The sequence below is a fragment of the Microtus oregoni genome, unplaced genomic scaffold (assembly GCF_018167655.1).
Source record: "Microtus oregoni isolate MIOR12 unplaced genomic scaffold, Mior012 000069F_ref0000032, whole genome shotgun sequence".
Classification (NCBI taxonomy): Eukaryota; Metazoa; Chordata; class Mammalia; order Rodentia; family Cricetidae; genus Microtus; species Microtus oregoni.
The window spans coordinates 6,948,128-6,963,157 of record NW_024543976.1 but is presented as its reverse complement, the minus strand read 5'-3'; the positions used below and the strand labels follow the sequence as shown (position 1 = coordinate 6,963,157).

The window sequence follows — 15,030 nt, the reverse complement described above, 5'->3', positions numbered from 1 at the left end:
TTGGGAAGAGCACCTCCTTTTTCATGAGGCTTACAGATAGTTCCATCCACAAGCTTGTGTGTTCTGCCCTAAGAAGAGGGATGACTTCCAAATCTTACTCTCCTACCCTCACTCTCCGACCTCTGTTGAGACTCGTATCTCCTCTGTCCTATTCCAGCTGATAACGCACTAAGAAAGAAATCTGCACTGTAAATCATCAAGCCATAGTGTACTTTTTATTTCTCTAAGATGACTACCATCTTTTTATGAAATTGATAGCCTTGGACAAACCATGTCTTTGCACAATTTATCTTTTAGATTATTTGAAAGCGTTAATGTTGCTTTTTATTCTTTTCTTTCCTGTGTAATTGCCTGCCTAGTGCAGTAGTAGAAAGTGTGACCTGCACACATTTCTCCTCTCAGTCCTTGGTGGCTTTATTATTCTTTTTTGTGTTCTCTATGCATTCCATAAACTGATTCTGTTTATTTGTTATGCATTTATTTTAATTTATGTGTACATTCTTTTGCCCTTCCCCCGTTTTCTTGTCTGAAACAGACCCTTTCTGTGTAGTCTATTACGAATCAATGCATGCAGTTGTATTGATCATTTCCTAGAAGCTACTCTGCACTCACATCTAAGAAGATAGTAATAAAACATTAACTTATCAATGTGTGCTACAACTTCATAGTTTTAAAAAGTAGGAAACTAGGTTAGTACATTTCTACTCTGTTGTAAAATTTTAGATGCATTTAGCCTGACTTAAAGAGTTACTTTGGTGGGTAGTAAGGCCCTGTTGGAAAAAGGCATTTGCGCTGTCTTATGACTTGAATTTGATCCCTGGGACTTATAAAGTGGAAGGAGAGAGCTGACTGCTCTAAGTTGTCCCCTTCAGACACCTGCACAGATAGGTAATATTATCAGTCATTTTAAATGCCTCTGTGGCTTTGGCATATAAACTCCTTTAAATGAATATAAACCATCCACTACTAAATTTTCAAAAGCAGATATTAATACTTTATAACAGTAATATTTAAAATTTAATTAGTTTTTCCATAACATGCATAAAAAGTAACAGTTATATAGGTTGATTTTTCTGTTTTCTATTGACAAATTCTCAAAATCAGCATAGATATTTTAAGAAAAATGGAAACTTTGTAAAAAAAAAAAGCTTTTCAGGATTAGAAACATTCCAATATATAGTCCAAGTATTGGTTTTATCTGTCTTGCTTACTAAGGCATATAGTGTACAAAGGGACAAGAAGAGAATACCCTGTAAGTACTTAGTTTGTACCAGCCTCAGCTTTTTTGAGCAGGGCTTGCAATTCTATAGCCTTAAGGGGTAGGTACATTTCTACCAGTGAGAAAACAAGGCATCAACTAACCAGGTCTGGTTCCCAGAGGATAGTGTGAGAGATACTATTGAAAGCTGGGAATTTTCCTTTGGCTCCCTTTGCAAAATGTTCTTAAAATTTCTAAGTCTCGAGTTTGCTTACTTTAAACAAGTAAATTTACATTTATGGGGAAAAAAGGAGTTAGAAAAACTACTTACCCCAGAAAGCAAATTGGTAAATATTTGAATATAAGCTGGTGAATATATGCACACATATGTATGTGTACATAAACTTTATTTGAAGAAAATAATTCCTTTATAAACTGGCATTTTACTCTGATGAAATTCCTTAATATTCCAAGTTCTGATTGCCGCGTACAATCCAGGTGCGTTCAGCCGTTTGTGTAGTGGTGCGGTGACCTGTATGAAGCTTGTGTGTGATCTGCCAAGGTGGTCGCTCAGAGTCATGCATCCACTCTACACGCTTTGACATTCTCAGCTAATTTCAAGTATAAAGTTTAATGTTTACAAAATCTGCTGGCTCTTCTGAATAATTTTACAGATATAAAATTTCAGTGTGGGTGTTCATCATTCACTCTGTATGGTCTTTATAAAAATATGTGTTTTAAAAAATATTAAACACTCAGTATAGAAAATAGTAACTTTCAGTAGTAATCATTTCTCATGGGCTGTTTCTTCACACTGTCTTGTATATAATGTGCTCTATTTACATTTCCATTACTCTATGATTATAAAGGCGATTAACTTCATATTTTGTGTTTTTTAAACATAATCTAGATGAGGAAGAGGATGGCAAGACTCCAACTCAGCCACTGTTGAAAAAAGGCAGGCATTGTTCATCATTTTATTTTAATCCTCTTCTCATACTGTTAACTCTCTAATTCCAGCTCTATTGTTTTCCTTTTATTTTAATTTAGTTTTTATTTCCATGGTGAGGTGATATTACAGTTACCTATTAAATGCAGATTAGTAAAATTAATTTTATTCCAATGAAAGCATTAAGTCTCACTGGGACAAACTGTTATTACAGTCTTTTGAATCGTCATGGTGTTTCTGAAATACACAAACCTGAAAAGTCAGGGTTTTTGTTTTTTGGGTCTTTTCCTGATTTAAACTGCATGGTCCAATAAGCAGGGACACTGGAGTAGGCGTGTCCACAGTATCGCTTACACTCCTTACCATCTGTACCCAGCCAAATTCTTGATTTTGATACTAATATATTTTTTGTTTCAAAAATTGCACTATTTCTCACAGTCGTGCTGCGTTTGGGAGATACAGTCATGTCAGCGTACATGAATGTTAAGAGAAGGAGATAGAGGTGAGAGTTACGGAGCAGTGCGGTTTGGTAGCCATATTACGTCATCATGCAAATCATTTGTCATGTTTGCTTACATCATGGCAGCATGAAAAGTGAATGATGGACCTTCTGGAAAAAGGACCAGAGTTCCTTCTGTAAATTTCTGTTTTTAAAATTGTGGTAGTGGAGTTTCATAATAGTCATCTGCTTGCTCACAGAGTCAATGCTGATTTTTTTTTTAATTCCTAGAAATGTAAATTGGAACTCTTTACAGACATGCAGCGTATCTGTACCATTTCCAGGACTTTCTACCATCTGTCTGTGACTCAGAAAGATGTGGCTATGTCTTTGACATTGTGTATCACATATTGAGAGGACAAATGATTAATAAGCACACTTCCTTGGTAATTGTAAGAGTATATATTAGTATTTATCCAACCATCTTCCAAATACAGCTTTTTATTTAGTAGTGCCTTTGAACTCTAAATCATTGAGATAGCAGATAATAAAAGAAACCTCACAGGACAAGTATAGTATTAAGGCTTGATCTATTAACCTAAAGTAGCTCTCTAGGAAAGCTGAACTCCATCGGTAAATGTATGGATTTAGCATTCCAGCAGATTTCACCAGAATACTTCAGAATACTAGACACTTGGGTAGTTTGGGTGAGTTTACCTATTATAAGACAAAAAGTACTTTTTAAAATCTGTTATAAGCTACTACTGGCTTATAATGGAAGTCATATACAACTATCTGCATATAAATATATCTGAATTTAGAAATGCTAGGAAATTCTAGGAATATAGTAAAAGGAGATTTGACATTTACTTCCTATCAGTCGTAATTTTTTGCTTACTCCTTTAGAATCCAAAGATCCTGTTGCACCTTTAAATGTAGCTGACCAAAAGCTTCTTGAAGCCAGTACACAATTCCAGAAAAAACAAGGAAAGAATACTATTGATGTCTGGTGGCTTTTTGATGATGGAGGTAAGGCCATTATCTTTTAAATAATTAGAAATTTACTTAATATGTAAGAACAGTGCTAAGAAATGGCATACAATTTTCATGTGTTTACCACATTCAGGTTTGCATCCCACTCCAACAGCACAAGAATCAGTGTGAGAATCATGCATCGTCCCTTCAGGGTCCTTCAGGGTGCTTTAGTCCGTTCTTGAGCGTTGTGACAGTGTCATTTTATTAACTACTACAGACCAGGTTGTGACTGTCACTTGATTTGGAGTGCAGTTAGATTGGTCAGAATTAGTTTCATATTATGAATTTTTGGCAGAAACAGCACAAAAGTGATACTGCTCTCTTCTGTCTGCATTTCACCAAGAGTGGTATATTGGTGTAAAGTAAGTTGTTGAGGAAAGTGTGATTTTTCAGACTTACCCTTGAAGTTTTTCCCCCTTTAATGGTTCCTGGGAGGCTCAGCCGTTACACTAGGATTCACATTCAGTCGCTCAGGTTCTGAAGGACTCTTGTGCTTCCAGGTGATTCATTTTCACCCCCACCGTTCTGTCCTCATTGATTGGTCGGCATTTCATTGTAAAGAAGAGCTCGTCTCTTCGAGTCATTGATTCTTGGTTTATCCAAAAGGATATAGTTTATTACTGTCATCATTTGTTTAGTTCTCTGATTGTCCACATCCAGCCAGCAGGGTCATCTCTCACTTCCCTAAGGTGACTTAATATGTTCATGTGTCGTAGAGCACTCATTTTGGCAGTTGCTTCCTGAAATACGATGGTATCCTAGACTTATCCCTTCCTCTATATGGAAAGGACCTTTTAGTCAAGAGCAGTACTTAGAAGCAGTATGCCTGTGACTTCTAGGATAATTCTTCGTTACCAGGCCCCCTCAGGGGAGAAAGCTGGGGAATATATATAATATGTATGTACGCATGTGTGCATTATCTAGAGCTTGAAAGAAGCCAATTCCATATAACTTTTCGTCTTTCTCATTTCCGTGTGAAACTTGCCCCTATTAGACTATATTCATTTCCTTTCCCTTTCTGTCCACAACCAATTTTTTGACTGCCCTAGGCCACCATCCATTTCTACTGCTTACATAAAGAACTGCAGTTCTTGGGCTGAACCACTCCCTTGGACTCCCTCCTTGACAGAACTGTCAGGGGAGGACAGATTTTACTTTACATTGAGTTATATAATAAATGTGGTTTTTGAGACCAAGTTGAAAATAAATATTTTTGTTTGAGATAAAAGCATTTTTTAAAAAGAGTTTATTATATTTTTGTAATTCAGGTTTGACCTTGTTGATACCCTATCTTCTGACTACCAAGAAAAAGTGGAAAGATTGTAAGATCCGAGTATTCATTGGTGGAAAAATAAACAGAATAGACCATGACCGGAGAGCGTAAGTTTGTTTTAAGTTGGAGAGCATTAATCAAATAGCCTTGACATGATAGAGATTTGATAAAATAAAATCCATATATAGACCATGAAGTATTAACTGATACTGCAAAAGTTTCATTAAATAGAACCTCATCCTCTTTATTTTTTGACATTTATATTTAAATTATAAGTGCATAATTTTACTTAAATGTGATAGACTAACACATTGACATTTTAGAAAGTTTTTATTAATACCTGTATTTTTTAGGTGTTAGAAGCATATCTCTAATCATTTGAGAGAAAGTGCATAGAAATTGCCTTTTCATATGTAGAGAAATTGTATGACTTTGAAGACATTAGCATACTATTGCCATCTGTACTGCCATGAGTCTCAATTCTGGTGCTCCTCTCCTGGCCTTGTCCCTGCAGGGTACTGCACACATTGTTCCCACTTTCACGTAGAAAGTCTGAGAGTTGTGACTGATCCTCCCACAGTCCTGTAGCCTCCTCATGTGAGTGCAGCCGTGTGGCATAAAGAAAGGTTTCTGACTCTGTCTCTTCCCTTTCTCTCTTGTCCCCACCCCTACATGCTGTCTACATTTGGGGGATTTCAGGCATTTTTGGTCTACCTGTTCTATCTCTTTCTTATACACATAGCTCTTCCTTTGCCTCATTCATCTGTGTAAATGTGTTGTACTGCGAGACTTTTCCTGGGGAGACACAACATACACATCTACTCACCCCAGCTCAGGAGCGCATGACAAGACCACGCGGACACTCCCAAAGTCCTACCTGGTGAAACACTGAGTTTTATTGGGAATACTTACAGGAGTATGGTTGAGGGGTTCTTAGGAGCAGAGAAGACTCGAAGACAGTCGCATTACCAAGGCCCACCCCAGCGTGGTGACAGCTCCTGAAAGCTGGAAACCTGCAGCCACTGCACTGCCCACAGTGGGAGAGTGCCCTTGTGCCCTTTGCCGGTGACTCTGGTCTAACCCTCTTCCTGGGAGCTTGGCATCTCTGGGAGGGAGGAGCCCAGTGAATATGGTCAGTTTCCAGAACTTTCTGAGACTGTTTTGTATTGTTTGCCTTCCTGCTTAAGGAGCTTCTTTGCAGGGTGGAGTATATCAAACTTGGAGGAAACTTAGACAACAAAATGTTGGGCTTTCTTGAACCCGGTTTAGTTCTCCAGTGCTGGGCCTTACCATATTTCCTTTCTCTCTCCTGCACATTTCCTTCCTCAGTCAGTTAACATGTGAGGCCACTTGCATCACTTTCTTAAAATTTAGTTCTGTGGGCTCTGTAATGTTTAGCAGTTTGGGACTAAGAGATACTGAATTCAATTAGGTATTCATTTTCAACAGGGAATTATGGAAGACATATTTCTCATATTTTTCTTTCTAAAGCTGTCATTTTATAAAACATAGGATCTTGTTTTATTGATTGCTTTTCTTGGGTGTTTCAGATTTTTGTTGACATGACCCCCCTCATACAAGACCTTGAACGAGGTATTTGCCAAAGGCCAGGCTTGTTGTACTCCTTTCCCTGACCTCTTCAAAGACAAACACTATGAACTACTCTTTCATGAACTGGATCTTCAGTTTGGCCTTAAGTTCTTTTTGGGCCTTGGGATATTTTAACATAAATCCAATAGGTAGTAACCCAAAAATAACTTAAAAGAGGCTTGTTATCAGATATATCCTTCCAATATGCCTTGATTAAAATTACTTTTTATCAAGCTGGGTGTCACATGGCATTATGGATAGCCCTGGCTCAGCCCTTTGGGCTGTAGTAGTTACTTTCTCCTTGCTGTAACTGAGTGCCTGAGGGACAGCGTGGGAAAGGGGAGTGTTTGTGAGGGCTTAGGTTGCAGAAGACAGTCAGCATGGGGAAGGCATGCTGGCTGCGGTGTGCAGCAGTCAAAGACTCTTTGTATCTGCAGTCAGGAAACAGAAGACACTGCTCAGTTTTTATGGAAATTTCCTCAGTGACACACGCGGAAGTATGTCTCCTAAGTGATTTCAAATACAGTCCAGTTGAGAGTGAAGATTAACCATTGTAGATAGTAGGCAGGGATAGAGACTTAGTCATCTCTACTCAGGCAGTTTCAGTGCTTTCTTTTAATGGAGAATATCAGTTAATTCAGGACATTTGTGTAGCAACTGATAGACTTTCTCTTTAAGTTACCTTATCACATATGTAGAGAGTAAAAATACTTAACATCCTTTGCATGTCTGAATGCTGGTTTGTGTTTTTTTTTGTCATAGGATGGCTACTTTACTTAGTAAATTCCGAATAGATTTCTCTGATATCATGGTCCTAGGAGATATCAACACCAAACCAAATAAAGAAAAGTAAGTTGCTGGATAAATTATTCTGTATAAATTTCCAACTCTTTTGGCATGTGCAGACACAGATAATTTAACTTGGAATGATTATCAGGGCCTTTTCTCTGCCCCGAGTTCTGTGAAACCATCTGGTAATTGGTGGCCAGTGATACTGAATAAGCTGTAAAGAACTGAGTTTTCAGAAGGGGTTCACTCTTCTCACATGCTTTCTGGAAACTGTTAGTGCCCCAGAAATTGCAGAGAGGTTTTATGTTCCAGGTGTTTCTTGCCCACAGTCACTAAAAGCATTTGATGCTAACTTACATGTGTATTACTTCCATTGTTTACTTTTATAGTGAAAATCTGAGTTTCCCAGTAATAGTGGCCGTCAAGAGTCTCTTACTCAAACACTTTCTACTCTTGGAATAAATAGTCTTCCTGAAAATGGCACAGAGAGGCAGTTACAGTCTGTATACATTTTATCAGGAATAACTAATTTTTGGCATGTGTTAAATGAGTTACAGAGCTGAGCAAAGATGATGTTTTACATTGAGTTGGGAATGATTTGCTGTGTTTTAGGTATCGCTCAGGAATCACGTTGGCTGGTGCGCCGTTCTTTAGTTTGAGGGTTGACACAGGCGAGGGCAGACAGCTTGACGAGTGAGCTTCAGCTCCAGCCTTATTAACGCCTGTGCAGTTCTAGCTGTGCAGTCTGAGAGACTGAAAATTACTGTTTTCTTACCCAGTGATACAAATGATTACAAGTTTGTAACAAGTTATTTGTGATATATAATTCAAAATAAAATTGTCGGTATCCTGTCTATTTTTTCAAGTATTACTGCTTTTGAGGACATGATTGAGCCATACAGACTTCATGAAGATGACAAAGAACAGGACATTGCAGATAAAATGAAGGAAGACGAGCCTTGGCGAATAACAGACAATGAGCTTGAGCTTTATAAGACCAAGGTACTCTTCACTCTGTCTCCTTTTCACTAATCTTACATGTGATTTCATAGACTCGCTATACCAAGCACTGTGATTTGAAACAGAGGCAAATGCTTATGTAAGCTAAACCTCCATTAAGGGTGTTTTATATTTGAATGGTGGGAAGCTAGGAAGCAGCGTCAAATATTTTTCTAAATAGTGTTTTTTTATACAAAATTTGTTTTTGCTACTTGTTTTACAAACCATAGTGGTTTCTTCTTTCTCCTCCTCTTCCCGTTCCTCCTCCTTCCTGTGCCTCCTTTTTCTCTCGTAGTGCTGAAGATCTAGCACATAGCTACCTGGGCTTACACACTGGTTACTGAACTACAGTCTGCCTTTGTTCACAGTTCTAAATGTCAGATGTTTAGGAATGATTCTGTCCTTTTCCATTTCAGACATACCGGCAGATCAGGTTAAATGAATTATTAAAGGAGCACTCAAATACAGCCAATATTATTGTCATGTAAGTATTGTTGGAATAAGGTTTGGACTATTTTCATGAAGGTGTGTGCATGTGTCTGTGTCTCTATTGTAACAGTACTTAATGGTTTTTGAAAAGTTTTTAGGATTTCATGAGTAATGTATTTACATCATTCTCCTCTCAATTCCTCTGTTCATTTTTCTTCCTCTCATATTTGTCACTTTTCTTTAGTTATTATAAGTTACTAAATAATTATTGTTATAATAAACTGATATGCACATACACAGTGTTGCTCATATGTATGTTTTTAAGGCTGACCACTTATAATTGGGTCAGCCTTTGTAACTGGGGACTCATCCCTGGATTTTTTTAATTAATCTACTTAATTATTATTTTTAAATTAATTTGCTTAATTGCCTTTAGTTTTTCATCTCGTGTGATGCCTCACAGCATTTCCCCTATGCACATTGGCATGTCAGCTTGTGTTGTCACTGTTTAGGTCTTATCTCATGGTCACAACTTCCCTTTGATATAGAATGCAGACATCCAGGTCCTCTGGCTTTTACAGTCTTGCCGCCCCCTCTTTAGTCATGTTCCCCAAGCCTTATTTAGGTATAGGGGTTGTGGTTGTGGATGTATTAAGTGGGGCTGAGTGCTCCAAAGTCAGTTGTTCTATGCATTGTGACCAGTTGTAGTCTGTAATGGTTTCTGTGTGCTACAAAAAAGCTTTCTTCATGAGTGAGCTACATAAGGATAAGGACTTAAAATGTAGTTAGAAGTTGACTAGTTTAGAAAAGTCGTGTTAGTAGGTTCTGCTCCAGGTTCTATGGGATATGAGTGTGGCATACATATACCTGGAAAGGCCAGAGTCTCCAGAGTCCTTGGAGCTGGTTTACAGTTGTGAGCTCCCTTGTGTAGGCACTGAGTTGAACCTGAGCCCTCCAAAGAGCAGTGTGTGCTCTTAATTGCCATGGCATCCCTTCAGTCCCTTTTTTTGTGTTTTTTAAATAAGAAACTGCGTCCAATTGGTGCTGCCGTATGTGTATGAATGTGGGACAACCTCTCAGTGAGCAAACCCCCAAAGAAGACTGTCCCTCCCAAAGCAGCCTTTAACTTCCAGTAGCTTCTCAGATAGGGCTGGGGCCTTGGGAGCCTCTCCCCAGTTCATGATGGAATTTTGACCTGTGCAGATAGCCACATCAATGTGCGTTCATGTGCACAGGAGCCTTGTCATTTCCAGAAAGTAACCTCTCACAGACTTCCTCCCTGCCCTCTGGCTCCTACTGTCTTCTTCCTCAGCACTCTGAGTCTTGGCTGGAAGTGGAAGGCACGTGTGTGATAAGAGATGCCCATTCATGACCAAGAACTCAGTTGCTTACTCAGTGTTTTGACAAGTTATGAGTCTCTGCATTAACTATTGCCCTCTATGAGAAGCTTTTTTTTTTTTTAACAGAGTTGAGGGCAGCACTTCTAAATATGGGTATTTAGAAGGTAGTTTGTCTACCTAACTGTTTAATAAAACAATAGAAGTAGGTTAACCCCTAGGGCCAATGACAACCTGGGCAGGAGCTTTTGACACTGATTACAAGACCAGCCGTGATTTCCGTCCTCTAGAGCAGGCCTCAGATCCAGTCAGAACGCGGTTGGTTCCACAGTAACAGTCACAGCTTGGGTGGTTTGCTTTTTTGTTTTGTTTTTAATTTATAGCCTAGGCTGTTCTTAAACTTGACTCTGCCTCTACCTCCCAAGTGCTGGAATTTCAGTCCTGTACTACAAGGCCCAGTAAATAAGTACTCAGAGTATTGAAAAGATATTATCTATAAAAAGGAAAACTCAAAGTTTAAAATGTGGTTGCCTTCAGTATGTGGAGCTAGCATTTATGCATGAACAAGAGATACTGTGTACCCTTGTGTCAGTCTGAGTAGTTTGTTTGGGTTGGTTATTCTGAACTTTTACATTCATATTCTTTGATTTCTTTTTCACCTTTTCAAAATTCCCTAGCACGGCCACAGGTGTGGGTGGCACAGGAGGGGCTCACAGTAGAATTTGGACCCCAGGCAACTTTCTCATATAAAGATAAGTGTGAAAGGTTGTTTAGAATATTAACCCGGTACAGCAGTTTTTGCCTGAATCCACCCCCATGTTTCCCTTGCAAGTGTTTTCCATGCAGACATGCTGTCTCTGAACTAGATAGAAGTGTTGGAGCCTACCCCAGCCTTTTTTCTGCGGATCTATGTTAATTAGAGATGATGTGATCCTGGATTTTTTTCAGTTCTGAGACTCTAAACAGAAAAGAAAAGCTCAGGCACCCAGAAACCAAGATGAAATAAATGCCTTGGTGCTAAGGAACTGTTAGGGTAACTCCAAACCCAATGTTTTCAATTTGTGCTGATGGTTTGTAGAGTTTTATAGTGAAAGACACTAAACCATAGAAGTTTAGAATGAATCCTTGTAGGTCTATGAATACCTCTATAAACCCTTATAGGTCTATAAATAGCTTGATAAATAGAAATTAAAATTCACAAGAAAAGTTAAATTTAACACATATTTAATTATGTTTCACTTTTCATCTATAACTTCCACTGTCTGATTTCTAATACAAATATGTTTTTCTTCTAAAGAAACCTGTCCTTAGTGAAGAGTAAATTTGATTGAATAATAATATGTTATTATTTTTAATAATAAATATGAATTACATATATTGAAGTTCACAGAAATACTTATGAATAAGGACAAATGTTTGAAAAATCCATTGAATCTGAGGATAGTGAAATGAGACTATGTATACTAATTACTGTTGTATATATGCAGTTTCCCTCCACTCAGATTTTATCATGGGAATTGGGATCTAATTAATGATTGTTTCATTTTCTTCTTGAAAGCATTGCTCATTGTCTTCTCATTCTGATCCTAGGAGTCTCCCAGTTGCACGGAAAGGTGCTGTGTCCAGTGCTTTGTATATGGCTTGGTTAGAAGCTCTATCTAAAGACCTGCCACCAATCCTCTTAGTTCGTGGGAATCATCAGAGCGTCCTTACCTTCTATTCTTAATTATTCTGCACCATGGACTGCCCTCCAGGAATGGTACTTCAGTGCCTAGCGAAAGCGCTGAAATCGTCAGTAACACCTTCCTATCACACTGGTGAACTGGGACTTTGTTTCAGTCTTCTTTATTTGAAAGCACAGGGAAAAGTTGCTCCATTGGTAGATAGACGTAGACTTGAGTTCTACTGGACTCCACATCTCAGTCTCAGTGACCGGGTAGTCTTTCCCGTCGGACTGAAGTTCGTGAGAGTAAAGTTGTCCTTTGCTACTTGAAAGCAATAAGAGTGTGTTATTGTTTGAGTGAGGAAAGGAGTACAAAAGCCTTTAGCCTTGAGGTGCCTTCTGAAACTAACCAAATTTCATCCATATATCTATTGTCTTTTGTAAATTTATAGAATGTTAAACTTTGCCTTCAGATATTTTTATTTCTAATGTCACTTTAAGTAGACACTCCTTTCATCTTCCATTGACCAGTTAGTTCTGAGTACTGTGTGTTTTGTATTACTTTTGTAAAAGTATCTGTTAGATACTAAGAACAAACTAATAAAATATATGGGGGAAAGTATCCAAAAAATGAAGCCCAAGTTTAGGTTTCTGTGAGTATGTGTACATGTAGAGCTAGGAAATAGAGGCCCAAAACACCATTTTTAATTCCATTGAAATTACGTATTATTTCTTGTAAATCTTAGAGAAGGGTGAGGATCTACCCAGTATTTCCTATATGATGCTGAAAAGTCACATGTCCTTTTTCAAGCAAAATCTGAGATCATTTGTATTATTTTTTAAACGATGTGTTCTAATTGAGAATTCCTCTCAAATGTGAGGGACTTTTAAGACATGCTGACAGGTGTTTTTTGAGAAAATTTAGACAAAGAAATGCCATTTAGTAGAACATTTTCAATAAACACTACAGGAGTTTCACTAGCCTATGCCATCCTTTATTTTTTTAAAAAAATCACTTAAAATTTTATCAATGGTTAAATGGACCACTGTTTTCTTAGTGGAAATGGTTTTAGGCTTAATTTATTCAAGTGTCAAGTACATTTAGTCTTAATACACTCAGGTTTGAACAGATTATTCTGAGCATTGAATTTTAATCCATTCTTAATACTTTAAACCTTCTGTGTTAAAGAAAACTGCCAGTTTGTGCGTTTGACCTTGTCGCCTACTCGAGCACTTGACAGTGTGATGTGCTGTCCTGAAGCTTTATCTACAGTTTTTAATGTGAAGTTTCTCATTTTCCAGGGAAGGATTTCCTGAACACATTTCAAGGGATTCGTGTCTTCATGTCTGTGTGTGTGTGTGCAATGCCCGCACCAGGTGCACATGCATGTCTGTATGTGTGTGTGCAGTGCACGCACAGGTGCACATGCATGTCTGTGTGTGTGTGTGCAGTGCGCGCACAGGTGCACATGCATGTCTGTATGTGTGTGTGTGCAATGCGCGCACAGGTGCACATGCATGTCTGTATGTGTGTGTGTGCAGTGCGCGCACAGGTGCACATGCATGTGTGTGTGTGTGCAGTGCACGCACAGGTGCACATGCATGTCTGTGTGTGCAATGCGTGCACAGGTGCACATGCATGTCTGTGTGTCTGTCACTGTGTCTCCAACTTGAAAGTGACCACAGCTCAGTAGATGACAGGTTTTTGTTTTGTTTTAATAAACATTGAAGTCAGATCAAGGGGTTACAGGTCTCATGGAGGACCAAGACAGTTTGAAGCTCATAGTGTAGCTTCATGTGGTTATCCAGTTAGATCCAGTGCTGCTGAGTAGGTGATCAGTTTCAGGAGTGGAGAACATGCAGGTTTCCGTCATCTTGAGCAAAGTGTTAGGAAAGCATTTTCAGTGGTGCAGTACTTCTGCTGCATGAATATGACCTACGTTTATACCAGCTGGATGTCTGGTCATTTCCATTCAGAAAATGAAAAAAAAAATGAAGTTAAGTGATTTTTTTCTAAGGTTTTTCCCTACATTATAATACAACATTGTTCCATTTATTTCAAGTTCTGCAGAGTTTGGAGGCAATATAGAAGTGTCATATTCAATAAACCATATCATGCATGATTTTTCTGAATGGACAATACGGTCCAGGCTGACTGCTGCTGTCTTGAAATGAACACAGGTACACTTGCCTTTTATTTTTAAAGGTTTTTCCCCATTCAGGAAAACTTGATTGTGATCTGTACTACAGAAACTAAATGTCATACATCATACATTTGTGTATAAAGTACATAAAATGGATCTCAGTACACGTAATAGGGAGCGTTGTTTGTGAAACAATGTAAGAAGCTTTCCTCTTTTAAAAACTACATTACATTCATTTAACACTAGATACCAGGTCAGACATTTTCAAGGTTGCGGTAGTACTCTAAAATGAAAAGTTTCAACAATTCTTGGAGATGCTAGCTAGTATTAAAGCTATTTTTATTTTATGCTGAATTTTGATTCTTTTGATGCCAAATTATTTTTTAGTCCTAATCAGTGATAATCACTTGAAGATAATTATGCAGTGGCATTTGAACTCATTGTTATGATGGGTAAAGAATTTGTGGGTTCACAGAGAATGTTGGTGTTGATTATTAACAGTTACTGAATCAAATATTTATTTGTTGCAATGTTTCCTTTGTGCTTTAAGTTTTCCTTTACACTCGTTTCATATTGCTTTCTACATGCGTGTTTTTTTAAGACTATGGAAATAATTTAAAGAGTTGAGCTCTGGTGGATGATTATCTGCTAAGTTTGAAAATGTAATATTTTGATAATACTGTACTGTTCCTGTCACAAATGCTTTTGTAATGTTTTAACCCTGAGTATTGCAGTTGCTGCTTTGTACAGAAGTTACTGCAATAAAGGAAGTGGACTCATTAAAACTTCAATATCTACTCTTAATTTTACCTGTTCATAATGTTATGTCAGCTTTGTGATCTCATCTCACTTAGGTGACCTTGGGGAAGCTGAATGAATTGTGCACCACCTCTCCTAAGAATGACTATTGGTTCTGACTTTAGTGAACTGTACGAAGTACAGCACCGTATGATTGTTTTTGAACTGATTTAGATTTTCTAATTTTTAATTTAGGGCCAGGCTTCTCAGGGGAAACTACAAGATTAAATAGGATTCATATTCCCTGAACTTGTTGATTCTTTGCTCCTGGGATTTGGTTTGGTTTTGGTGAGCTGACTGAAGTGTTGGGAAGCATTGTACCATTCTCATTCGGGCCTTTGCTGGTGTGCCACCCGTGCTGGCCTGTTACTCTTGAGAAAGCAGCTC

The 15,030-nt window shown here is 38.1% G+C and overlaps 1 protein-coding gene and 1 long non-coding RNA gene across 3 annotated transcripts in view; both read left to right on the top strand.

Annotated features, from left to right (window-relative positions):
* LOC121440614 (solute carrier family 12 member 2) overlaps nt 1-13,166 on the top strand; it is a 70,264-nt gene extending 57,098 nt beyond the window's left edge. The window contains exons 21-27 of one of the 2 annotated variants that reach the window (XM_041641385.1): nt 2,109-2,156; nt 3,493-3,615; nt 4,890-5,001; nt 7,247-7,333; nt 8,140-8,275; nt 8,689-8,756; nt 11,629-13,166. In XM_041641385.1, coding sequence (XP_041497319.1) covers nt 2,109-2,156; nt 3,493-3,615; nt 4,890-5,001; nt 7,247-7,333; nt 8,140-8,275; nt 8,689-8,756; nt 11,629-11,764 — 710 coding nt within the window. In that variant the 3' untranslated portion in view covers nt 11,765-13,166. The remainder of the gene's footprint in view (nt 1-2,108; nt 2,157-3,492; nt 3,616-4,889; nt 5,002-7,246; nt 7,334-8,139; nt 8,276-8,688; nt 8,757-11,628) is intronic. The other variant, XM_041641387.1, reaches the window with a different exon arrangement.
* A 38-nt stretch (nt 13,167-13,204) lies between these two features.
* On the top strand, nt 13,205-14,636 carry LOC121440630. Its single transcript, XR_005973373.1, has 2 exons — nt 13,205-13,254; nt 13,294-14,636. It is a non-coding gene; the product is annotated as an uncharacterized LOC121440630 (long non-coding RNA).
* The last annotated feature ends 394 nt before the right edge of the window (nt 14,637-15,030 follow it).